Source organism: Lepidochelys kempii, chromosome 8, assembly GCF_965140285.1.
Source record: "Lepidochelys kempii isolate rLepKem1 chromosome 8, rLepKem1.hap1, whole genome shotgun sequence".
NCBI classification, from domain to species: Eukaryota; Metazoa; Chordata; order Testudines; family Cheloniidae; genus Lepidochelys; species Lepidochelys kempii.
In genome coordinates this window covers 70799790-70824882 of record NC_136387.1, presented here as the reverse complement: position 1 = coordinate 70824882, position 25093 = coordinate 70799790, and the positions used below count along the sequence as shown (strand labels likewise).

General features: G+C 37.9%; 1 protein-coding gene across 3 annotated transcripts in view; it reads left to right on the top strand.

Annotated features, from left to right (window-relative positions):
* Window positions 1–3724: 3724 nt before the first annotated feature.
* The window catches only part of AGL (amylo-alpha-1,6-glucosidase and 4-alpha-glucanotransferase), a 57005-nt gene continuing 35636 nt past the window's right edge, over window positions 3725–25093 (top strand). For all 3 annotated transcript variants that reach the window (XR_012160376.1, XM_073356929.1, XM_073356930.1), the window contains exons 1-14: window positions 3725–3846; window positions 4171–4320; window positions 8072–8282; window positions 9692–9858; window positions 10338–10541; window positions 14925–15106; window positions 15334–15445; window positions 16176–16296; window positions 16526–16628; window positions 16731–16828; window positions 18405–18544; window positions 21084–21271; window positions 24050–24173; window positions 24747–24910. Coding sequence is in view for 2 of the 3 variants with exons in the window: in XM_073356929.1 (XP_073213030.1) it covers window positions 4239–4320; window positions 8072–8282; window positions 9692–9858; window positions 10338–10541; window positions 14925–15106; window positions 15334–15445; window positions 16176–16296; window positions 16526–16628; window positions 16731–16828; window positions 18405–18544; window positions 21084–21271; window positions 24050–24173; window positions 24747–24910 (1896 nt within the window). In the remaining variant the exon portion in view is untranslated. The remainder of the gene's footprint in view (window positions 3847–4170; window positions 4321–8071; window positions 8283–9691; window positions 9859–10337; window positions 10542–14924; window positions 15107–15333; window positions 15446–16175; window positions 16297–16525; window positions 16629–16730; window positions 16829–18404; window positions 18545–21083; window positions 21272–24049; window positions 24174–24746; window positions 24911–25093) is intronic.

The window sequence follows — 25093 nt, the reverse complement described above, 5'->3', positions numbered from 1 at the left end:
AGATGAGTTTGATTCCCCATAGTTTAAATTCCCCATAGTTTAAATTCCAGGGTATTACTAATTAAGAGGTCTCTTGGTTTTTGGTACTGTTTCTCTCCCTCTATGTGTGAAACTTGCAAACTGCTAATTGTGTTAGTACATTCTAAGACAGAGTCTGTTCTCAAAGCAATTCTTTGTAACAACAACTACTCACACAGAGAGAGACTCAAAGCAATACTCTGTAACAATAGAAACAGCACCCAGAGACTCCCCGCCCTTTTGTTGTATTCATCTCGCTTTGTTAACATTTGTGATTAAAATAGAGATAGAGGATGTATGTGGATGGATGCTTGGTGTGGATAATAACTGAATGATCAGGGAGGTGCTAGCCTAAGAATCCAGTGTCCATCGGCTGAAGAAGGCGTCAAGTGGAAATAACCAGAGGACCCCCAGAGGGCAGACTGGAATCCACCCAACAGCCTCAAGAATGGGAGAACCAAAGAACAAGATAACATCTAGCAGCACGGAGCCATCAAGAATGTGCCATCTGCTGATTGATTCAGCAACCGCATGATGAAGCAATTCCCATAGACTGGCATAGGAAGAAATTCCTATAAAAATGGACTCTGGAAAGTGAGAACTTTGGGGTCTGATTCTGCAAACCAACTTCCAGGAGCATCAGATGAGTATCTGACAAGGCCCTGCTCCCTCCTCATGTCCAGACCACCTGACCAGTGGCTTGGCATGAGCAACTCTAAGGCTGGTAACTATGATAACAACCTTGCAGAACCTCTGTGTCTGTGTGTGTTTTTGTATGAATGAATGTGTGAATAAATATGAGATTGAATGAAATGTTATAGCTATAACTAACTGCTTACTATGGATTCTTTCTGTATTCACAATAAATGTGGTATTTTGCCTTTTCCCCTTTAATAAGATCCTGCTGGTTTTTATTTTATTGGTATAACACTATGAATCTGCAAGAGTTAGACATAGTCTGGATATGAGAACTTGCAGACAGGTCCGTGCCAAAGAGGACACCTAGGTTATGGGCCTGAGTGACAGTCATGATGCTCATGATGAGGTAGCGGGGAGGTTGGGGGGGGGTATATTTGGTGAGAGTGCTGTTTTAGCCACATTGAACTTCAACTATTAGACATGCACTGGGAGATGTCAGAGAGGTCAAGATTTATAGTCCTAAACCCCGTACAGGCTTGGAAAAATCTTCCCCAGCAATTCCTGTTGACTTCTAATGTGACAAAAGGTGTACCCAAGGGAAGAATCTGGTTCTGTAGTATTCATGTAAGATTACAATCACTGGAATCTTGCATTAAGTAACTCCCACTTTATATTTGGATTTTATTTTAAATGTATTACGGATGTGGACTATGGGGGCCAATCTTGCAAAATGGATTTTGGAATTTGAGGATGGTCATCACCTTTCAGAAGATGCTTGTCATTTTGCAGAATCAGACCCACAATGACTTTTGCTGTATGTCCAGTAATGGCTAGCTGCTTTGCCTTCTCTCATTCACTGAAAATGTGCTAGATGAACAGGGTAGTTTCTCCGTCAGTATATCTTTCCAGATGCTGTATTACTAAGATTTTTTCAATTTGAAAAATGTGTTTGAAATCATAGAATATCAGGGTTAGAAGGGATCTCGGGAGGTCATCTAGTCCAACCCCCTGCTCAAAGAAGGACCAATCCCCAAATAAATCATCCCAGCCAGGGCTTTGTCAATCCTGACCTTAAAAACCTCTAAGGAAGGAGATTCCACCACAAATGTTATCTGCTTATGTCTTAATCTTTTTTAGGATTCAAAATGTTTCTCCTATCCTCTTGCATGAATTCCTTCTGCTCTTTTAGGGGTGCTTATCAATGGAAAAAAGTTGCTCTAATAGTGGTTTTATAAATTAATAAAATCTTTAAAATACATTCATAATTTAAAAGCTTTTTAAGAGACTTTAAAAAAAAGGAAAAAATATTAAATATGGTGTACAAACTCAGGAGTCTTTGTGAACTTTAGGAGAAAAGTTAAAAGATAAATATATTTAACTAATAGGATACCAGTTTTTAGTTTGTTACAAAAATAAACATTTGAATAATGGAATTAAAAATGTGAATGAATTCTAAAAATATGCTTATTTACACTCTCTCTCCCAACAGAGAAACCTTTACTTTCCTGTAGTGGTGAAAGCATGCATACACCACTCTAACTGCTTTAATTACTACAAGAACAGTTGATTGTTCTGCTGCTTTGTGTGTCTGTGAGGTACACAGTGACTGTAGAAGAGGAAGAAACCTTTCAACAAATATCTAAATTTTCTACTCTCACTAGCTTTTTTCTTATTGCTCACTTCACTCAGCAATATGCTGCCTGTGCAAACATAAAAAGCAATAAACAGTCAGACAGGGACTGTAAATTGAGAAGTAGGATTTTTTTATAGTACTAGGCAATGAAAATAGACTGACCTTCCCTAGCTGCAAGATTGACCTTTTTGGTGGTGTCAGTTAATGATGGATCAGTGGTGAGATGCTTGTAGCAACTGTTCTATTTTGTTGTTGCAATATTAGGCTGCTAAGGCAGTGGTCAGAGAGGCTAGGTGACCATATTTCAGATTACAGTATTCTTCATAAGAAAACCAAGAAACTGAAGAGATATACAGATCATAATACTGTAGAGTAATTGCCTTCACAGAAGAAGAGTTGTGCAGTTTCCAAAGGAAAGACTATGTATTGTACATGTAATAGACATTTTAAGGTTTCTTTCCTTCCTTACTTTTTGGCTCAATATTTATCCTTATACTTATTCATTGGTGGTATATACACCAGCTGACATATCACCTTTTTACGGTAGAGTATAGCAGAAGAATTGGAACCTATGGATGGTTTTGTCCACTGGAAGCATGGCGCACTGTGACTATTTACCACAGCTTCTTTCCACTGTCATCTTATCTGTACGTATTGTATAATGCCCCTTTTTCTGCTGAAAGAGCTTGTGGAGAACTGGTGGTGCACAGACCATTGAATGATTAGGCCCTTGGTAAGAGACAACTCTGTGTCATGTGGTTTTGAAACAGGTTTAAAAAAAACTGTCAATTTAAATGTGTCCATTTTGCTATTACAACGGACAGATAATATTACCAGAAACGTTTCTTTAATCACATCTCCTCCATAATCTGTGGTGAGTGCATTAATTAGCATATTATGCTTACAGCTAGAACGGTATGTTAAATTCAGTGCCACCGCAGCAGTTAGCAGCGAAGTATTCCTTCGAAAAACTGAACAACAGTAAAACTACCTGCCCCCGATCTCTGAAAGCTGTTAGGGTACAGGGGGCTTGGAGGGGATTACGCAGGGTGGAAGAAGACAGAAACGTGGAATGGGTACAGCGGCCAGGGCAGGCAGATGACTAGAACTGTAGGGTTGGGGTAAGTTCTCCGGGAGCGGTGAGTGGAAGCTGAAGGGCCCTGGCTTGACCTGGGGGCTTGACCGGGGAGCTCTCCTCCCTGCCGAACTGCTGGGCGCTGTCAGGACCGCCACAGGCCTTTGCTTTTAAATAAATACAGTAGCTGAGTGCGCAGCCTTTAAAATTCTCCCTTGCACATGCCAGCAGCGCTCCAGCCACCCCTGCCCCGCGCAACCCCCTCTCCTCCAGCCGCTGCTCCGGGCCTCTCGCGGGAGCTCCGCCGCCCCCTCGCCCAGTCAGCGTCAGGCCGCGGCGGAACCAATAAAGTTGTCGGGAGGCGGGCGGCGCTGGGCGGTGCGTGCCGCTGCCGGGGAGGTGAATATCCGCCCGGCCCGTAGCCGCCGGAGAAGCCCCTGGTGCCTCCACCTGGCCAGGCTCTTGGCGCGGAGCAGCCGCCGTGAGTAGCCCCGCGCCCGGCAGCTATTTATATAGCCCCTGGGGGGGGACGCGCTGCCAGGCTGCGCCCCCGCCCCCGCGGGCCCAGGGCGCATTGTTCGGGGAGACTGACAGGCGCAGCCGCCCCTCCGCCTGCGCGTCCCCCGGCCGCCGCTGTCTGCCTGCGGCTCGGCCCTGCGCGGCGGGACTGGACTCCCAGCTCCCGGGGCTGCCTCCCCGCGGGCGCTCTGCAGGCTGGGGCAATGTAAGTCTGGCTCCCGCGGGGCGGGGACTCCTTCCTGTTTTCCTGGCTGTTGACTTGTGGGGGGGTTGTTTGTTTTTGTAGGGGTCGCGCCTGTATTTCCGACACTAAGTGTCCCCCCTTGAAAGAGGGCAAGTCGCCAGGCAGCAAAAATGCCCCCCACTAACCAGATTCGAGTTCTGCTTCTCAGCGCCATGGAAAAGCTGGAGAAGACCCTCTTCAGGCTTGAGCAAGGTCAGTGCTGACATGTAACGGGGCTGCTCTGCGCAGCGCTGGTTCATAACTGAAGCGAGAGTCTAGGCAGAGGGTAGGTAAGAGACCACTGAAATTCATTCATTAAAACGATCGTGGAGAGCTGTTGTTTTTTCCCTCACACACTCACAGTGTGTTCAGGTTAGTTGCTGTCCTCTGCTATTGCAGTGCTCTTTTTATGTTGTTGATTGTTTGTATGGTGATAGCTTTAGTGACCACAACTATGGATCAATGTGGGTTATAAAACACTTTCAGGCCAAAAGGCAAATTGTATAAAAAAAGCAAAATCACTATTCCAGTTAAATATGAGCCTAGTTTAAGACAGTACCTGAAGGATGGTATAACTATAGCACTCCCATATCCATTGCTGCTTCAGTCCCTGTCTTTGCTATTTATAAAACTCTTTGCAATCCAACTTTTTTTGTGTAGTACTAAATCTGTTATGTACAAATCCCATATCTTAGTGGTAGGTATATGAACTATATTGATGTTGTCAGTACTTTTTTTGGGTTACAGGTAAGATTTGGAAAAACATGTTTGTGTGCTAAATGTATTTCAGCAATGCTGTAATTTGCAATTATTTCTCATGTTTGTAAATACTTGGAACTATTTTTATTCTTAAGTATACCCATCAACCTGTTAGTGAAAGGTATATTTGGACCAGTATCCTCTTGGTCAGCAATCTCAGCCCATAAACTGTTCAAGATGAAAATGTTATCTGATATCTTTCTTCTTTCTTGCATACATTTTTTTAAGCGGCAACCGTAAAAGTTTTAACTTTCACCAGGAAGATTTAAAAAATATTGTCCAAGAATGGTTGATTTATGAATTTACGGTACTTTCAAAATACTTTCAGAACAGCCCAACCTTTTTTACCCTTCTCTAAAACTAGAAGTCTGCTTAAATACTTTGATTTCAGAATTTGCTGAATGATTAGTATGTGAATTTACCAGAAACTTTTATCATTAACGAACAAAGTGCAGAGTCAGTTCTGACCTCCTTATTAACTTTTCTTCAGGCTATGTAAGCTTTGTTTGGAGGCTGCTAAATATTTGAAAACCATACATTTCAAATTGCCTAAATTGATAGCTACTCTCTCCCTCAACTAGCTAATTTAGGCAAAGCATTCCTGGTATCAGTACTGTTACTATAGGGAATAAGATATCTAAGGCATATAACCCTGTAGCCTGATCTAATTTTAGCAGACTCAATAAGGAAATGTCAAGAATATAGTGGGGAGAAATTGCCTGAACTTTTTGAGGGCACGTCTTCACTAGCAATGTTAAAGCACTGCCGTGGCAGCTCTCCCAGCACTATAAAAAACCACCTCTATGAGGGGAATAGCTACCAGTGCTGCGAGCGCAGCTCTTAGTGCTGGTGCACTGTCTACAGCGGCACTTTACTGCACTGAAACTTGCAGCGCTCAGGGGGGTGTTTTTCCACACCCCTGAGCAAGAAAGTTGCAGCACTGTAAAATGCCAGTGTAGACAAGCCCTAAGAGTGATTTTTTTGTGTGCAATTTTTGCAACCAAGTTAGCTAGGTTTTTAATTGATAGGTACCCAAATCCTGAAACTTTTTTTAAGCCTTTGCACTATTATGTGCTTGGAGGGTGGGTTTTTTTATTTCTCTTTTATGTTTAGTGGATGATAGGGTAAGTAACGTACTATAAACTTCATTGGCATGGGCTATTTAAATGTCTTTGGATAGCTGGAATCTGATATTTGGTCGTGCTAGCACAATTCCATTCGTTGAGCAACTTTTTTATTCAATCGGGATAGCGTATTCAGCTGTTTAACTTTTTTACATGTTACAGCACAATTTTAAACTCTTTTTCTAATACATGGTTGGTTTATCTATTCTTTAGACTACATGTAGAACTTCCTTACTAGGAAGACAAGACAACCAAGAGTATTTTGCTTTTTAACTGAAGAATGGGTAAAAAAGTCATGGATTCCAAGATTCTGATCCTGCAATTGACTGTCCATGGAAGTCACTGTGGCCCTGCAGGGTGCATGGCTGTGTGTGGGTGTAGGCAGTTGCAAGGTTGAGGCCTCAATCAGTAATGGTTGTTGCCTTGCAAGCGCTTAAGTATCTGTCCAATTTTACTCACATGAGCAGACCAGGCTTTTAAGGCCCTGATACTACAATCCGATTCATTCAGGCACATACTTGCAGTGAGACCTGTTGGCTTAAATGAAATTCCATGTGGACAAGTGTTCACCTGAGTGGATTAGATTTTAGGATTGGGGGACACATGTTTCCGTTTTAGGGTATTAAGGCGTCAATCTTGCAGTTTACAATTTGTGGATGAGCGCTGCACCCAGGCAGAGTCCCATGGAAGTCAGTGGGGTCCATGCAAATATAGCTGTCCAAGCTGTAAATTGCAGGAGTGGGGCCTCAGTCTGTAACTTCATTTATATCTTCAAAAAATGTAAAGGTTTTTGGATTTGTTTAATTGAACATTCCATGAAATGTAAAAATACCTAAAGTAAAATATTTTCATTTTCAAGTTTGGTCTTCTGTTTTTCACAAATACCTATCTTCCCAATTCAATTAAATTTAAAAAAATGAGTGTCCACTTAGAACCTCGTCAGTTTAAAAAAAAAAATGATAGAAAGTAAATTCAGGTGCTACATATTCCCAAGTTCCTGTGCCAGTGTATGTGGTTTGAGAGTCATATTTTCCTGTTGTGCTTTTATTTTTGAGAATTATTTTCTTTCTCTGTTGCTATGAGTATGTCTTCACTACCCGCCGGATCGGTGGGCAGCGATCGATCCAGCGGGGATCGTTTTATCGCATCTAGTTTAGATGTGATAAATCGATCCGCGAGCGCTCTCCCATCTACTCCTGTACTCAAGCGCCGCGAGAGGCGCAGGCAGAGTCAACAGGGGGTGCGGCAGCCGTCGACTCACCGCGGTGAAGACACCACGGTAAGTCAATCTAAGTACGTCGACTTCAGCTACGTTATTAACTTAGCTGAAGTTGCGTAACTTAGATCGATTTCCCCTCTCCCCCCGCCCCATGTAGACCAGGGCTATGTGAAAGATTCACATAAATATGAGAAACTGACTAGACAGCAAATGTTTCCAAGTGCACAAAGAGAAACAGACTAGAGAAAAATAGCATTCTTCCCCACTATGTCAACTATAGTGTCATTTATAGTCTTTTCCCCCCCATGTGTTAATTATAGTGATATAGTAATTGGGTGTTACACATAACAAAAATAGGTAAAATATGGGTTTTAAGTTGACATTTAAATTAAATAAAAAATGTGTACCATCTCTATATATTATGTATTAAAAATGAGGTGACTGTTTAGATAGTAATACTCCTGTCACCTCACAATTCTTCTAAAACTGCAATAAATAACTTTTTCCAGGCATTTTTAGTTACTGTATTGTATTTGAACAGAAATAGAAATAAAGTGCTCTGAAGAGGGATACATAATTAGTTTCCCATTTCCTATTTCAGGGTTCTGGTTGGTTTTGAATGGTAACACTAGCAGAGAAGTAGAAATAATTATTAGAGCATCATTATCTGTTGATGAGAAATGCCAGTAAAATAAAAACATTCTCTTAACTTTACACCCAATATACCTATTTAGAATTACAGTACAGTACATCTATTAACTTAAAATCTTCATATTGTAAATCACAATAATAAACCAAAGATTTAGTCTTTAATTTTAATAAATGAGATTATTTTTTTAAACCCATTCTCTTTTCTGTTGAGGTTTTGAACTGCAATTCCGACTGGGCCCAACATTACAAGGCAAGCATGTTACAGTGTACACTAATTACCCAGCTTCTGGAGAATTATTCAATCGCCGCAAGTTCAGGGCACTATCATGGCACAACCCAACAGGAAGAGAAGATGATTCTGACAAATATTGTAAACTGGATCTCCAAATTTCTGGATCATACCAGTATTATTTCAGTCATGAGTAAGTGGAACTTTTTACATATGAAAAACTGCAGTCTTCCCCTCACTACTCCATGTATCTCAGTCTTGACCTAGAAGGATAACTATGAGGTGTAAGATGATAATTCAGTTTCCATTTCAGTGCAGTCATTGGCTTCTTCAGAGGACTGCCCACAAAGGCTGCAAGATGTGGTTTTTGATGCTGCAGTGCTTTGGGGAGTACTCAGAACAAATTTAATCTTCTATTTGTTTATGAATTTTGGAAAGGCAATCCATGCCTGCAAGGTTTCAAAGTCATCAGCATTCTAATGGTAATTAATTAATAGACTTGGAATGTTGTGAGAGATCAGACATTAAAATAAGTAGTCTTTCTTACATATCTTCATGTTTTGTTCCACTCAGTTCTGACATATAGCTGCTACCAGAGCTAGAAACCATTATGTTCAAAACCTATGTAATAACCCATTCATCTCTAACTTTTCAGTGATTTTTTTTTGCGGTCTTGAGACAGTGTAAGAATAAAAGTAAGATGGTAATAAGAATTCAGTTTTTTTATAAAGTCTAATGCAATCAATCAATCTGTAGTGTATTGTACCTCACCTATTACCATTGTTTAAGAGCTGATAGTTTTGGGACCATTGTGGCTGATCAGGACCATAAAAATCTTCCGGGTTCTCAGCCTGGACCAGTGATCAGAGGAAAAATTTTGATCCCAGTTTATAATTTTCACCATCAGCAATACTTCCTCTAGTAGTTATCTCATCGTGGTTATGAGAATACTCGTGTTCATTCTATTAAAAAATTGCTTAGTAGAGGAATTTCTTGTAGATTATAGTCAGAGTACCTACAAAAACAATGGTGGCTGTTCTGATTCATGATTTTTAAAGTTTTATAATAAAACTTGCATTCTTACTTTTTTCCCATTTAATCATTAGCCTTGGTGTTACACAAGAATAAGACTCGGGCACAGTTCTTCAAGGTGCTGAATTAAATCAATGTGGGGGTTAAGAATACTCAGCAACTCATAGGTTCAGTCACTGTTTTTTGACCCCAATTCTTCACTTCAGTCCATGCAGGCTGATTCGCATATCTGCACAAAGCCCCATTGAAATCCATGGGACTTCAAACAGTCCTAAAGGTCTACTTGCATGGATCCAACTGCAGGACTGAGGTCTTTTGTATGTCCTTTCTCCAGAAAAAGGCCTTGTTGTAAATTTCACAGGTAGAACATGAAGTACATTTGAGTCTAAATGCATCCATAAATTGGGGAAATGGTGGGAACAACTCTGAGTTTGAAAGATCGATAACTGTTTTGTGGCTAAAATGGAATGATTTTAAACTACCAGATTATAGATTGGCTTCTGGTGTTAGAAATGGCTGGTGCAATGGGCATTTGCTTTTCCAGTGGTTAATAGACTCAATTTATTCTAGAAATGAGAAAAGTGGTGGAGGTTACATAGTTGTGGACCCTATTTTGCGTGTTGGAGCTGATAATCATGTATTGCATTTGGACTGTGTTACGCTCCAGACATTCCTAGCTAAGTGTCTGGGACCATTTGAGGAATGGGAAGATCGTCTTAAAGTTGCAAAAGAATCAGGTAATAACCACATACTCTGTAAAGGTCATTTTTAAGGGACACGGCTTACATTTATACTGGTTAAGTTCTACTGGTATGTGTTACACCGTTCATATATCTTTTTTTAGTTTGCAGTTTAAGTTATGAAAATAGTTATGAAACTGAATTCAATGCTAAACATATAATAGAGCAAACCAGTCTGATTAGTAAAATATTTGCTTTGAAAGACAAGTATTTGGGAATCACCTTTAAAAATGTGATATAAATTTTTAGATTGTTTTTGTTTCACATAGATGTGAAGCTTTGTAGACTTGATTGAAATGGGGGACAGGAGATGGGGATAGAGAATGGTTTAAATCTTACCCTAAAACTTCTCTTAGTTATTTGAAAAGTTTTGTTTTCAGTACATACTGTGATAAATGGTATAATCATAGAATTTCCTCATCTTCATTGTAACATTTTTCTTGTATTAACAAATGGTTTCCTTGTCATTTTTGTAGGTTACAACATGATTCATTTTACACCATTGCAAAAACTTGGATTATCTAGATCCTGCTACTCTCTGGCTGATCAGTTAAAAGTAAATCCTGACTTTTCAAGCCCAAACAAAAAGTGTACTTGGAGCAGTGTAGGAAACCTAGTGGAAAAAATGAAAAATGAATGGAATATGCTTTGTATAACAGATGTAGTCTACAATCATACTGGTATGATTTTTGTTACACTATCTTGATGCTTTCTGTTGCCAACTCAGTAATGCTGTCAAAGCTAATCTGGTTATTCCACTAGTCCATTTTTTTTTCCTGAATAGACCTTTTAAAAGGCTTTTTAAGGAACTTCTTCTTCTTTATCTGCCTTCTGAACCCTTTAAGTCTAAGGCATCTCTTGTGTCTGTCAGGGAGAGTTGTCTATTAAGATGGCAAAATGAGAATTCTTTATCTGTGCTTAAAGCACCAAAAATCTAAGGACATCCTCATAGAAACAATGTATCTATCGAACACCAATATGCATGTCTATATTTTCATACTAACTGTAATTATATATACCGCAGGGCATTGCTCAGGCATAAATTCACTGGATTACACTGTGTGACAAGTGTGATGTTCTTCACTGTTTAAAAAAAACACACCAACTTAAGGATACTATTATTAGAGGGAGGAAGAAAGGAAAGCAGTAGTGGGCGTGAATGGGGCTGATGGGAAGAGAAGGTATGGAACAGGTCCATATAATACTTTTAAAAGAAGAGAGGTTAAAGGAATATGTTCTTGACATTAGTAACAGGATCAATTTTGTATCCCAATAATTAAGTCTAATTATTCCACATAATAGTGCGAAAATAGATCATATGTTCTCAGTCTTTCAGTTTCTTTTATAATGTACTCTGTAGAGCTGCTACTCATAGCGCACTGCACCCCTCTATTTTTGGAACTTCTGATTCTTTCAGATGTTGGAGTGCTATTTACTTAGACATCAAAGATGCTTTTAAAATTCATTTCTTTGACTCAATGAGCAATGATTAACAAAAACAGATTAGGAATAAGATGGTTATTTAAAAGAGTAAGATGAATTCTACCATATACATTCTCCCAGATCCCGTGAAAGACTGTACATTTCCACAATGTACCAAGGAAAACCCTTTCCCCACACACCCACTCCTGTGCCCATTTCCAAAGGTCATGTGTGTCCTTGGTACCAACTCTGTATATTTTATTTTTTGTAGGAGTCTAATATCTAAATACAGTTCAGTATGTAATATTTCTATGGTACCATTAGTTAGGCCTATGGTATTTTTATAGCTAAATAATAGATGGTCCCTACTTCAATGGCTGTAAAATGAAAGAGCTGAAGCCTGCAAACTCTTAGTCACATGAGTAAGAGCTATTCACATGAACACGTGTTTGGAAAACAGTACCCAAGTTTGGACATAACATAAGTCATAATAGCAAGCAGTGTAGGAGTGGTAGGCCAAGAAGAGGCAAGTGAGGACAGCCATTAAAAACTTTGCTTGGTTAGATATACATGCATTTTAAAAGGTTCCATGATTTTATTTTTTGTTTGCTGCTGATAAACTAATATAGGTGGTGGTTCTTTTTTTATTTAAGTGGTGAAAAAGATTTCAGTTGGAATATTTTAATTCTAAGCCGCTTCTGGGAAGTATCTTAATCATTATTTGACTAATCAAAATAATTTGATAGAATATTTGGCCGTCTGCATATTCAAAAAAAGCTTAGTTTTATGCAATACTCTCAAACAACTGAATGTCTGATAATGGGATCAGCAATAAAATGATTAAACATGTTAGTGTCACAATCCTTTCTTTAAATGAAATGTAGCTCTGTGTAAAGCAAACAAAACTTGCAGTTTATTTCTTTTGAGCTAGCTAGCCTTGCAGACAACAAACACCCCTGGCCTCGTCTGGTATTCTTGCTACAATAAGCTTTTTTACAAATATAGATTAAAAGCTTGGGCTCTGAGTCTACAAATTCTCATGCATGTATGTAACTTTACTAACATGAGTAAAGTTATGCTGCTCTTGTGTGTTTGCAGGGCTGGGGCCTTATAATGTCCCCACAACACCAGATGAGAATTTGCTATATTTTAACATCTGTAACTACAGTTCCTGTACCATTCTCTAGCTACCAGCCCTGCTTATCTCTTCTGTCTTCTTTCTCTGCCCAGCGTGTATGTGCATTACAGTTTAGGGAAATTTCTCCCATTTCCCTATAGCCAGAACTATTTTAATAAGTCTTCAGTAGCACTTAAATTTATGTGGTAAATCAAACTAGTCATCAGAGTCAACACTTATTTGAGATGAAAGGGAAAAAGTCTGAGTGCTATTGTTTTTGTGCATCTGGCTGCACACTCAAAAAGACAACATTGCATTAATTTCAGTTCTGAAACTAATCTTCACAACAGAATGGGCTAGTAAACTTCTTTCTTCCTCTTTTCTTCCTTCCTTCCTTCCTTTTTTAAAATGAAGCTAATATTATGGTGAATATATTATTTGCTGAAAATCCCTACATCGGTGAATTTCTGTAATCAGATATACATATATTTTCAGTCTGTTGCATTTCACAAAGCAAGAATAGTTTGTCAACCATAATGCTGTGTGTCTAGTGTTTCTCCAGAAATAAGTTTCTCTCACTAAATTCCAATTATTGAGAGGATTAATCTTCAAAGCAATTCCTTTATCACAATGATTAGAAATATTTTCATCTCCTCTCTGGTAGGCTAGAAAGGCAGTTTCTCAGAATCAAGTGAAAAGTTGTCATTTTGCTGCCTTATATTTTGTTGGAAGGAATCAATCAACCATTTCTGAGGCCAAAGGAGAAGTCTTTCTTAGAAGCATCTATCATGCTTTTTGCTCATCTACGCAGAATAGGATAACTTTGCTTTTTAAAGAAAAAAAATATTTTTCATACAGATGTCTGAGATAGCATATGCATGTTGAATAATTCCCCATACAAAATATTTACAAGTGAAGCTTTTAAAAGCCCAAGGTAATGTTGCTTTGTTCCTTTCAGTTGAGCAGGCTGCTTTTAGTTGTGGATGGCAGAGTTCCATATTTATAAAGGTCGAACAGTCAAAGCCAAATTCTAAATGATATTGAGCTGCAATGTTAGAGGTCACTTTGAACAAGAGAGACCTATACATACTATAGGGTGAGCAGCAGTGCTGTTTCTTTTCCTTTGATATAAAAAGATCCCCCTCCACTCCCCCATAAAAAACCTCAACAAACCCCCCAAAACAGTTGGTAGTTTTTATTAATCAGCCCATGTTGTTTGTGGTTCCGTTGTGATATAGGGGATTTTTGACTCTTAATATTTATTCTGCTGTTTTACCAAGGTTAGAAATTACTTGTGGATAGTAACTGACACAATCCTTTTTTCCTCTTTCTTTGAGTTAAGTACCACATTTGCTTTACTTCAGTCTCTCATGACTCCGCTAAAACAATTCAGTGCTAAGAAAATGCACATCTAAAAGTCGAGTAAGAATTATACAGAGATGAAACCAATAGTGATGAATGAAATTGCTCCCAGAAAAACCCCATGGAATTTAATAGTGATCATTTTTGTTTGGTTGTTGAGCCATTCTGTAGCAGTTCTAATGCTCTATTATATTACATAGACTAGTTCAAAAGATCCCATGAAAATAATAATTTTCTATTAAACTCTATCTAGGACTTTTCCATGAGGAAAGAGAAATGAAGTAATGGGAGTTAGATGCTTTCTTTTCTTTTCTTTCATATTCCCCCAGTGATTTATAATCTCTTCCACCCTTCAGGGGTACCCACTATTACTACAGGCATAGCCTTGTGTATAGTGCAGTGAGTTGCACTCAGTTTCTGTGATCAGGGCTCCTTGGTTTCTGTATTGTGTTCATTTTTAATTTTATTTAAAACAAACATCAGTATTTTTCTCTATGCTGCCACAGGAGTGAAGATAAAAGGGGTCTTACATGAACCATCATTCAGCTTGCTGCATGCACCAGAGGGAAGGATGTGCTTATTACTCCGTATCAGGGCTTTGTAATGAAGATCAATGATTTGCCTCCCTTCCCATCACTACATCTGGTCCAGTGGGCTGATCAGTTTATTTACAGCATAGGGTCATATATAAATCCTCCACTCTGGGTTCACCTCTCCTCTACCCTCCCAGGCATCCAAATCACTACTCTGAAAGGTTCTGTTTCTTTGGAACATCTTGTATCTTTAGGCCATTTTTAGCACCATACTTGGTGAGAAATGATATTCTTGACCGTAAACATATTAAGGGGCTATTCGGAGAGAAATAATGCCCAGCAACCAGTGTGTGTTGTTTTGCAACAAAAAATGTAAAATTCTCTCTGCTATACTAGAAGTGATACCTGTTTGTCTACTGACTTTCTATAGTCCTATCAAAGACGTTAGTGGAATGCAAGCTTTCACATGGCCTGATTCTGTATTGGCTGAAGTCAAACCCTTCCATTGGAAAAGGAACTGATTTTACCTCCTGTGCTATCCTAACGTTTTGGTCCTAAGATGTTTGTATAAAAGTTAAATAATTCAACTTGTTTAATTATTCTGTTTTTTTTTTCTCTTCTTAAATAAGCTGCTAACAGCGAATGGATTAGGGAGCATCCAGAATGTGGTTATAATCTTGTAAATTCTCCGCACCTGAAACCAGCCTGGATCTTGGACAGGGCTCTCTGGCATTTAAGCTGTAGTGTGGCTGAAGGGAAATACAGAGATAAGGGGCTGCCTCCTTCAATTGAAAATGACCATCACCTGAATGTAAGTAAATGAGAAACATAGCATTTCACTTTTGTAATAATAATCTGTGAAACTGGATGAAGAAATGTTCAGTTATCTATACTGTGGGAGTGCCTAAAATGTGCTGATGTTTTTTAAACATATAGGAAGACAGTTCCTGCCCTGAAGAGCTTATTTTTTAATGTCAACATTTAATAGTTTTATAGGACTTGTGTATTGTAAAAGTAACTTTTCTTTCTTTTTTACAGAGTATCCGTAAAATAATTTGGGAGGATATTTATCCCAAGATAAAACTATGGGAATTTTTCCAAGTAGATGTTAACAAAGCTGTGCAGCAATTTAAAATCCTTCTGACTCAAGGTAAAAACATGCCTGTTACACATAAGTAATCCTTATACTTCAGTATGTTTATCTGCTGTTGGGCAAACCTTGTATGTAAACGATAAACACAGTGGGGTAGGGAGGAAAAAACAATGTAGGAAGTCTTAACTTAGATGATGTGTTGAAGGCAGTAGTTTGCCCAGCTCATTCATCTACAAAAAAGTTTTGGTAGAAAAGTAGCAATTGAAAAAGTTAATTCATGCTAGACCATGGAAAATTAGATATATAATTCTGCTGAAATATTTTTATTGTAATATGGAGAATATCTAAAATAGTACAACATATGAGACAGGTTAGTAGTAGTTAGTGGACAGTATTGCAAGAAACCCACAGAGTATAGTGGGTTTTGTTTTTGTTGGTGTGGGGGAGGTTTTTGGTGTTCTGTTTGGTTTGCCTCTGAGCATGCATTCATCTTGAACACTATCAATTCTGACAAACTTTATTTTTGTATCTTTCATCAGTATGCACAATTGGCAAGTACTTTAAAAACTACTTTATCTAAGAATTGAGCTAAAATCCTGACCCGGCTGAAGTCAATGGGTGTTTTTGCAATTAACTTGAGTAGACCTGGTTTTTCTCCCTTATTGTCTATATTTCAGTTTCTAGGTAAACTGGAACAGCAAAAACTGTATTCTTTGTTTTTAAGATTTATTCTGTGTGGTTTTAAACTTCCACCCTACATCATTTTGTGTTAAATGTTTTTCTTCAGGTAACAGGAAAACTAAATCTGATCCAAACCAACATCTTCAAATAATTCAGGATCCTGAATATAAGCGACTTGGCTGTACTGTAGACATGAATATTGCATTGGCAACATTCATACCACATAGGTACTGTAATATAGGGTTTGTACAAGAGAAACTGAACCTTAACTTTAAACTGAAAAATCTAGTATGGTGGTATGTTCTGGGTGGGGGAGGGAATTAGAATTTTCATTCCTCAATATTTGAGTTACCTTTGATTATAAATATATATATTTTTAAAATTTAGGAGCTTTAGACAGGTGTATAATGATATCTGAACCTAATGGCTTTTAATTGCTGTTTTTCTCTTGTTTAGCAATGGGCCAGCTGCAATACAAGAATGCTGTAACTGGTTCCAAAAGAGAATTGAAGAATTAAATGCTGAGCAGTTTCGGCAAACTAACTACCATCAAGAGCAGGTCTTATTAATGCTGCATTTAAATGTTGAATTCTTGCTTTCTGTTATAAATCATAATTTATTCTATTTTATTGAACTAACATTTATATTAATGTACTTCCAGGCAGTCACTTGTCTTCTGGAGACTGTGGTTTATGAGAGACTGGCTGACCATGGTCCTAAACAGGGTCCTGTTAGCAGAAAATACCCTTTAGTTACCAGGTATTATGCTTTTGTCTTCCTCTCAAAAACCCATTTAAAAATTTTCTTTCTTGGATTGACTAGAACTTCCAGATTTGATGTTACATACAATATTATCGGCCTGATTCTTATCATCTTTAAGGCCACGTCCTATAAGGAACTGATCACTGACATGAACTTCAGCAGTCCTGCTGAGCACCTTGCAAGATTGGACCTTTACACTGATATAAGTTAGGAGTAACTGCTCCTTAGGTCAGTGGAGTAACAACTGTGTAAGAAGAGAAGAATCAGGCCTTATATCTTAGAAACCAAACTATGTGGAACTTATTTTAATTGAGGAAGTATGAATTTGGAGCTTCAGCTTTACTTCAGCGAGGGTTAGTGTTTCTTTTGTAAACTGCTTGTGTAAGTTGCACTTATGCCTGTGGAGGAGAGACATTTCTGGTGAGGTGAATGCAAAATTCAGTAAAACTAAACTTCAAAATAAAGCTTACCTTTTTATCATAATAACATGGGATGCCTTCCTTATAGTAGTTGGCTTCATGGCTACTCTAATTTTAAGACTAAAATCTTCTGTTTTGAACTACTGGCCTGCAAAATTTCATTTTCACATTCTGAGCTACAGTGTAAGCCTTTGCAACTCTTTCCCTATCTTTCTCCTCCTCCCTTACCCACACAGATGGACAAATGGTCACTTAGTAAGACTAAACACTGATAATGCTTTGTTAGCAACTTTGTTAGCAATGACTGAACTTGATAAGAATTTTGGATAAAATCCTACCCCCAAAAAAGTGATCATCAGATGAGACTATAGAACACAATATAGTGTTCAGGACTCTATTGAAATCCAAGGGATTTTGCATGGTGTTCATATAGCGCTCATCTTGACGGAGCAGGAAAAATTATACCACGCTGCACTTGCCAGGTCAGTTGCATAGTGGAGTTTTGCAAGGGTGTGAAGTGCAGCCTGAGGGAAATCGGATGCGTAGGGGATCCTTTGTGTGGAGCTGTTAGAATCTCTGCACTAGTGTGGAAGCAGTGCACTACTCAGTAAAGAGGATACGATGACCCAAAATCCCTACTTATTGAGTATAATTTGGAATATGGAATAAAACTTAAATGGAACTATTTATATGCATTAAAATTAAGGATATGCATCAGTGTTTGCAGGATTGGGATCTTAAACCCAGATTTTTGAAAGGTATTCAGGCTTTGCTGTGCTCAGTGATGCAATCCGTAACTGATTTAGGTGTCTAAATCTAATTTTCAAAAGAGAGTTAGGCATTTAGGAGCCTAAATTCCATTGTAGGTGTTTACAGCCATACTTTTAAAAATGTGGGCCTTAGTCTTCAAAATATCAGTGAACTATCACATTTCAGCAGCTTATCTTGTCATCCCAAGTTATCCAGCTATGTTGCAAAACAGAAAACGGCCCTTCATTTATGTTCTAGCAATAGCAGATACTTTTTACAATGAATAAAAGCTAGGCGGTCTTGCAACTTATTGGTTGATATAAGGCAGGAGGTATTTCAATTGTCTTCAAAAATTAAGACAAACTAAAATGCACTTTAAAATTAACTATTTGTGCAATCTCTAGATACTTTACTTACCCATTTAAAGAGATGACCTTGGAAGAGGAAGAATCTCTGATGCATCAGCCTGATAAAGCTTGTCATTTCTTGGCTCATAACGGTTGGGTAATGGGAGACGATCCTCTGAGAAACTTTGCTGAACCAGGTTTGTGAACTGAACTTCAAATCACTTTATAAACAAAGCAAAAAGGGCATTTTTCTGTGTCTATCTCAACACAGTTCCAAATTTTAATTGAAAATTGTGCCAGTATATAGTATTTGTGTTCCAATTCAGCATGCTAATGACACTAAAAATACTTCAGGATTTAGAGAGAGAGTCTTTCAATGTAGATAACTTTTCATTCTCTGAGTGCTGTTGACTGTTATCTTTCCATGTTTATAGCAACCACTGGTAGTACCTACTATAGTTTAAGCTGCAAAACACTTCGCTTTCTGAATAAGTAAGAATGGACTTACGCTGTGATCATGATTTTCTGAGACATTCACTTTTTTTAAATGAAATTTTCTATGCTTAGTCTCTCTACTTGAAGGGATGCAATTTAAGTTTAAATGCATCTTTCCTGGCGTTTGAGTTAGGAGAACTGAACATAATATTTTTCCCTGTTTTTTTTATTCTGACTGCATTTTTCTATATAGATAGCTCAAATACATCTGAACTTTGAGGGCCAGATCCTCAATTTTGCCTTTAAGGTACCCCACGATTGTCTTAAATTCTCAGATCACTTATAGCTTTTATTTTATTTGGGGAAAACTCAGAGCAGTGGAAGTTTTGTCTAGTGTGATGGAGTTTTTAATTCCAATTCAGGAACCAAACTGTATCTTCATCTGCACAGCCTGGTCTCTGGTCTTGGATTCTCTTATTCCATACCCCCTCTAGACTGGAAGTTTTGCTAATGACTAAACTGAGAACATTCATGTTGTTGGTAAAGGAAGGAGAAGGGAAGCTCCGTAAATCTAGCCTGTGGACAACATCACAGCAACTGTTCGCTCATAAAGTGAGACTCATAAATTTACTGAAAACCTGTCAGAGCTCTGCCAATAGGTACTTTCAGTATGTGGCTCTTAATTGTTGCAGAATAATTGACTTTCTTTTTTTCTGTATATATTCTCTTTAAATAAGTAAAAGTCAAGGCATAGCTGAAGATAATACATGTTTGCCCAGTGTGGAATTAATTCTTTTTTAATCATCCTTCAGTTGGCTGACCTTTCGTGTTGGCAAATAAACATGTATTTGGCTAGTGCAGTTGTCGCCCATTGTCTAGTTTTCACTAAATGGGTGAAATCTTGGCCCCATTTGAAATCAGTAGGAGTTTTACCATTGAATTTGGTGCCAGGATTTCACCTGGGTGTTTGAAGACACTTGTATCTCAATATATGACAGTCCTTTGTATTCTCCTTTTAAATCAGTTTGCCTTAAGGGGCCACTAACCACATGACTTGCACACTTCCATTGATCAAACATTGTGCGGTGATGCACAGGTAACTGCGGTGCAGGCTATCAGTGTGTCATAGCTCTCCTTTTTCTGTGATCGCAGTGAACAGGTGTTCACGACTTGCCAGGGCCCAAATGTTTGGAGTGAAAAAATTCACAAAAATAGCAGAGGGAGAGGTTTGAAGTCATGCAGGATTAGTTTCTCAAGTGTGTGCAGAAAGTTTTCCTTATGTTTCATGATTCAACCTTTTTTACTTCGCTAACTGAGTAGAACAGTGAGAATAAGAAGACGTCATTGTAGAATCAAAGCAATCATCAGACCATCAGAAAGCCTTATTTCAAATGACTCTGCATTTGACGAGCAATATGTTTCTTATGCATGATTGTAAGCAATTACCAACTGTGGCTTGACAGCCGATGCTGAAAATCGAAGTAGCTTCTGCAGCCTTCTTGGATGTCTTCAGTAGATCATAAACACCTTTTTCCTGGTCTGACTGACAAAATACTTTTAATAAAATCTTCCAGGGCTGTGCCTTTTTAAAATAGTAGAAAATCTCATGTTTTGTGGTGCAATGGAGTGGAGCATCATTTGCAGATAAATTGTGATTTTAAAATTTATACGGATCACCTCTAAAAGACTGCAATAAGTGAATAAATGAAACAAACAGATTAGGAGTACAATTTTCAGAGTCAACTCAGTGACTTAGGTGCTTTTTCAAAATGTAACCCTAGATTAATAGGAATAGAAACTGCTGCTAAAATTGATTAAATTTTAAAATTGAGGCTGTTTATATTATACACACAGATGCCGGTACGAACCTGTTCACTATGAATATTTTGTCAGTATTTGAATTATTGTTTTGTAGATAACTGAAAACATGGAAAAGATTGTAGAGAAAGGGAAACCTTTCATTGAGTTTGAAGTGCTGTTAATTTTAATGCATAGTACACTGTTTTCTTTTATTCCATTCTTTCATTCAGCCATTGTTGTACCTTATTTGAGATTTAAAATACAAATTGGTTTACTGATATTAATATAGTTCTATAAACAGAAATCTTAAATACACCTTTAGAATAAACAGATATGGGGAACTGTAATTTAGCATGCAGTACATAATTTGGGAGTTGATATGGTATAGTTAATCTTGTTTTAATCTTTTTTTTTTAAACTTCTTTAGTTATAAACTCAATGTGTCTCATGCACTTGCTCCCAGTGGTGTATTGTAGCTAAATGAATTTCTTTTCTTTACAGGTTCAAATGTTTACCTAAGAAGAGAACTTATTTGCTGGGGAGACAGTGCCAAACTGCGCTATGGAAATAAACCAGAAGACTGCCCTTACCTGTGGGCACATATGAAAAAATACACTGAAATTACTGCCAAATATTTCCATGGAGTACGTCTTGATAACTGTCACTCAACTCCTCTTCATGTAGCTGAGGTGCGGAAAGAATAGGCATTTTTATGATAAAGTTGTTTTTGTCTGTGAAATAAGATTTACAATGCTGTTTGTGATGGAAGCCTGTGTATGTCCACATAGCAAAAGTTGCTCATGCATTAGCCTATCTGAGCTAGTTTGAACCCAGGTAATGCAGATAACAATAGCAGTGAAGGCCAGCACAGGATTCACAACAGGCTAGTGAGCTGAGTGCATATCTAGTGAACTGAGTGCTAGGCTTGAACTACCTGTGCTGAAGCCTGTGCTTGTATTGTCTTCACTGTTGTTGTTCGTTGTGCTAGCTGGGTTCAAGTGTTGTAGAGCCATACCCTGTGTATCTCCTGTCACAGAGCTTTGTCAGAGAATATTGTTTTAGGTGTGGTATGAAATTCCTTGAATGTTTATTTTTTTTCTACTTTCCGATGAGTGCCTTCTCTCTTCAAGACAAAATCACTCTTAAACAATATAGGCTACTCATATCTAACTCATTGCAATTGGTGTCATCCTTTGTGAATTAATAATTTGGGCATTTGCATCTAATTTTGTTTTAGATTACTATGGAAAATATTTTTTTCAAAGCTCTGTCTGATCAAGCATAGTGTGAGTGACTATCCAACTAGCTCTCCAAGATGCATCTTTTTTCCAATTTAAGTCCAGTTAATGAATATTTACACAATTATTTTTCTGATGACTGTATCAAAGCAGGATTGAAACTAATTGCAGATCTATAAGTGTTTTCTGCATTTGGGGAAACAAAATATTGATTCACTTAAACCAATTCTAAATGCCCTGGGAGCCATAGTGCAGACAAGCTTCCCACAGCTAGACCTGCTGTTACTACCACTTTAATTAGATCTGCTTTTCAGCAGGTTTAACTGAACTGCTCATAAAAGAGGGCATAGCCATGAGACTCTTGTCTAAGGGTATGTCTACACTTAAAATACTACAATGGCACAGCTGCACCACTGTAGCATTCCTCTGTAGACACTGCCTACATCAACAGGAGGGTTCTCCTATCAGTGTAGTTAAGCCACCTCCAAGAGGCAGTAGCTAGGTCAACAGAAGAAGTCTTCCGTCACCTAGTGCTATCTAGTCAGAGTCTTAGGTTGAGTTAACAGCACCGCTCAGGGATGTGAAATTTTTCACACCCCTGAGCAACATAGTTACACTGAACTAATTTTCTAGCATAGACCACGCCTAACTCTGGTTTAGCTGAAATGGCAGTAGAACTGATGAGAATGTTTTTGTTGTTTGTGTTTTGTTTTGTTTTTTGCACATTTCCCCAGAGTAGACATGGATATATCAAGACCAGTACTGAGTGTCACAAATATCATTTTTCATCAACATCACCAGCAACAGTGGGTGCAAATGACCATGAATTTGTTTTCAGCAGCTTTTCATAGTTACTATTATTATTGATGATGCTAGTGTTTCCTATAATGTAAACTCTTGTTGCCGACCTAAACTGTGTTTCATCATAGCCTTTCACAACTGGTAAAGTATAACCTACAACAGTATAGTTTGAAAGGGTTATTTTTAAGTGTTCTGCTTGTTTTTTCTTTTTTACCTTAGGACTTTTCTACACAAACAGCTGCATCAATATAACAAAATTAGTTTCTAAATCAATTTAGTTAAGCAGATGCAACCCGTTTGTGTGACATGCTTAGATCTTAATGCAGTTTCTTATTAAAATAAGCCAAACTAATATAAGGCCCTCTTAAACTGATTTCAGAGTATCCAAAGACAGGTGTTGCACAGATTTAAATCAGTTTTTAGAAATTATTTTAATTAATCAGTACAGTTTCTAGCTGTAGACTGGGCCTTAGAAATATGAAGTCTCATTTCTCTACTTTTGGTCCTTGAAGGTGCAGAGGACTAGAATGGGAACTTTCTCACCCTTAATTTAAGTATTGGTGTTGTGTCTTAAACAGAGATCTTTCTTCCCAACTGTTCGTTCATGCAGTTGAGTTTAAAAGGTATTGACAAAAACAAGCAAAAAACCCACAAAGTTTGAAATAGTTTGACTAAAAATCCTGTGAGTTTTTTCAAATTATTCAGGAGGCTTTCCAAATAATCTTGTAAATGTTCACAAGCACACCATGGGGGTCTAGCTTTTTTGCGATAAGTTCTGTATATTTATTGAATTCAGTATATTTTTGTTTTCTTGAGCAAAATTGTTTAATAACTCAATTATTTGGTTAGCATGCATAATAATATATTATGATAGATGCCTAGGTTTCAAGGGGTTTTTGATGAAGATAATTAAAAACAATTATTATGATCTATAGGAGATGCTAGCAGCAGCTAGGTCAGTCAGACCTAATCTTTATGTGATAGCTGAACTCTTCACGGGGAGTGAGCATATTGACAATGTCTTTGTCAACCGCCTGGGAATTACCAGTCTTATTAGAGGTACTATAGACACCTGAAAGCCATATAGGATTGCTATATATGGTTCAAAGTTTTTTAATGTGAAACTAACATTGGTTTGTTTTTTATTCTTCTTGTATCTTTGTCCTTTGCAAATTCAAACATCTTTCCTGCTTCCTTTTTCTTTTAACTCCTCCATCTGTTGTATCCTTCTATTCCTAATTTGGCTTTTTCAATTTGTTAACTTTTGTATAATTGAACTTGTTTGGTTTCTTCGTATTTTGGCTTTCCATTTTGTCTCTGCTGCATGGCACTTCCCTGCTGCCCAATCCATGCCTAGCCTTGTATCCTTTCTTTTTTTCTGTTCTGCCTTTTCCTTTTCTGTGGCTTTCTTGGCTGTGCTTTTTGCAGTACATGCTGGACACAGCTAGAAAACTGCGTGCTGATTTGTATGTAGTGGCTGAGCTGTTCACAGGAAGTGAGGAGTTGGACAATATTTTTGTGACTAGATTGGGCCTTAGCTCCTTAATAAGAGGTAGGCTTGCTATGTGTGTGGTTCCCCATTACCTCTCTGACACTGCATGTATGGTGTGCCATTTATGAAGAAAATGTCATATATTAGAACTGCACAATTTATCATATTTCATATTTTATATTTATCTATTTAAGTATGTTATTGCATCTTAGACGGAGAGATGCATCCTAGGTGTAAGGTGTCTAAAAAGAATAGTTATATGTCAGTCCGGAGGGGTGGGAGTATTTGTGGCATAGCTTTCCCGTACTTCCTGCCGATTGGTTTTGGTTTTTTTTTAAGAAGTTGATCACCTCCTCTGAAGCCTGGTAGACCTTGAAAAGGGGATCCTAACATTTTAAATGTTTTTCCCCCCTTCCACCCTAACACATGATGATAAACTACATAGTAGATGCCTTCAAATTATGGACACACTGCCTATAATTAAAGTTTAATGTTCTATTAATATTATTCATTAATATCTTTGATTATTTAACATGCCAAATGTAAAACCATTTATTATAGTCTCCCTATTGGATAACCTTTAGTTATGGTAGTAATTCTCCTATAAACACTCATGCAAGTTTTGTTCTGTAGAGGCAATGAGTGCATATAACAGTCATGAAGAGGGAAGATTAGTTTACCGCTTTGGAGGAGAACCAGTTGGTTCTTTTGTTCAGCCACGTTTGAGACCTTTAATGCCAGCTATTGCACATGCACTGTTTATGGATGTTACACATGATAATGAATGTCCTATTCAGGTGAGCACTTAAATTACGTTAGATTTTCATGTTAAATACATATTTTTTGTACTGTGATTCAGTCATGCCAATTCATAAGGGTTATGTGAAATGGAATTACTTTTGAATGGTGTTTCGGAAAGTCATGATGGTAGTTAAAAGGTTGCATGAAATAAGTGGAATTGTACAGTAGTTCCCACTGCC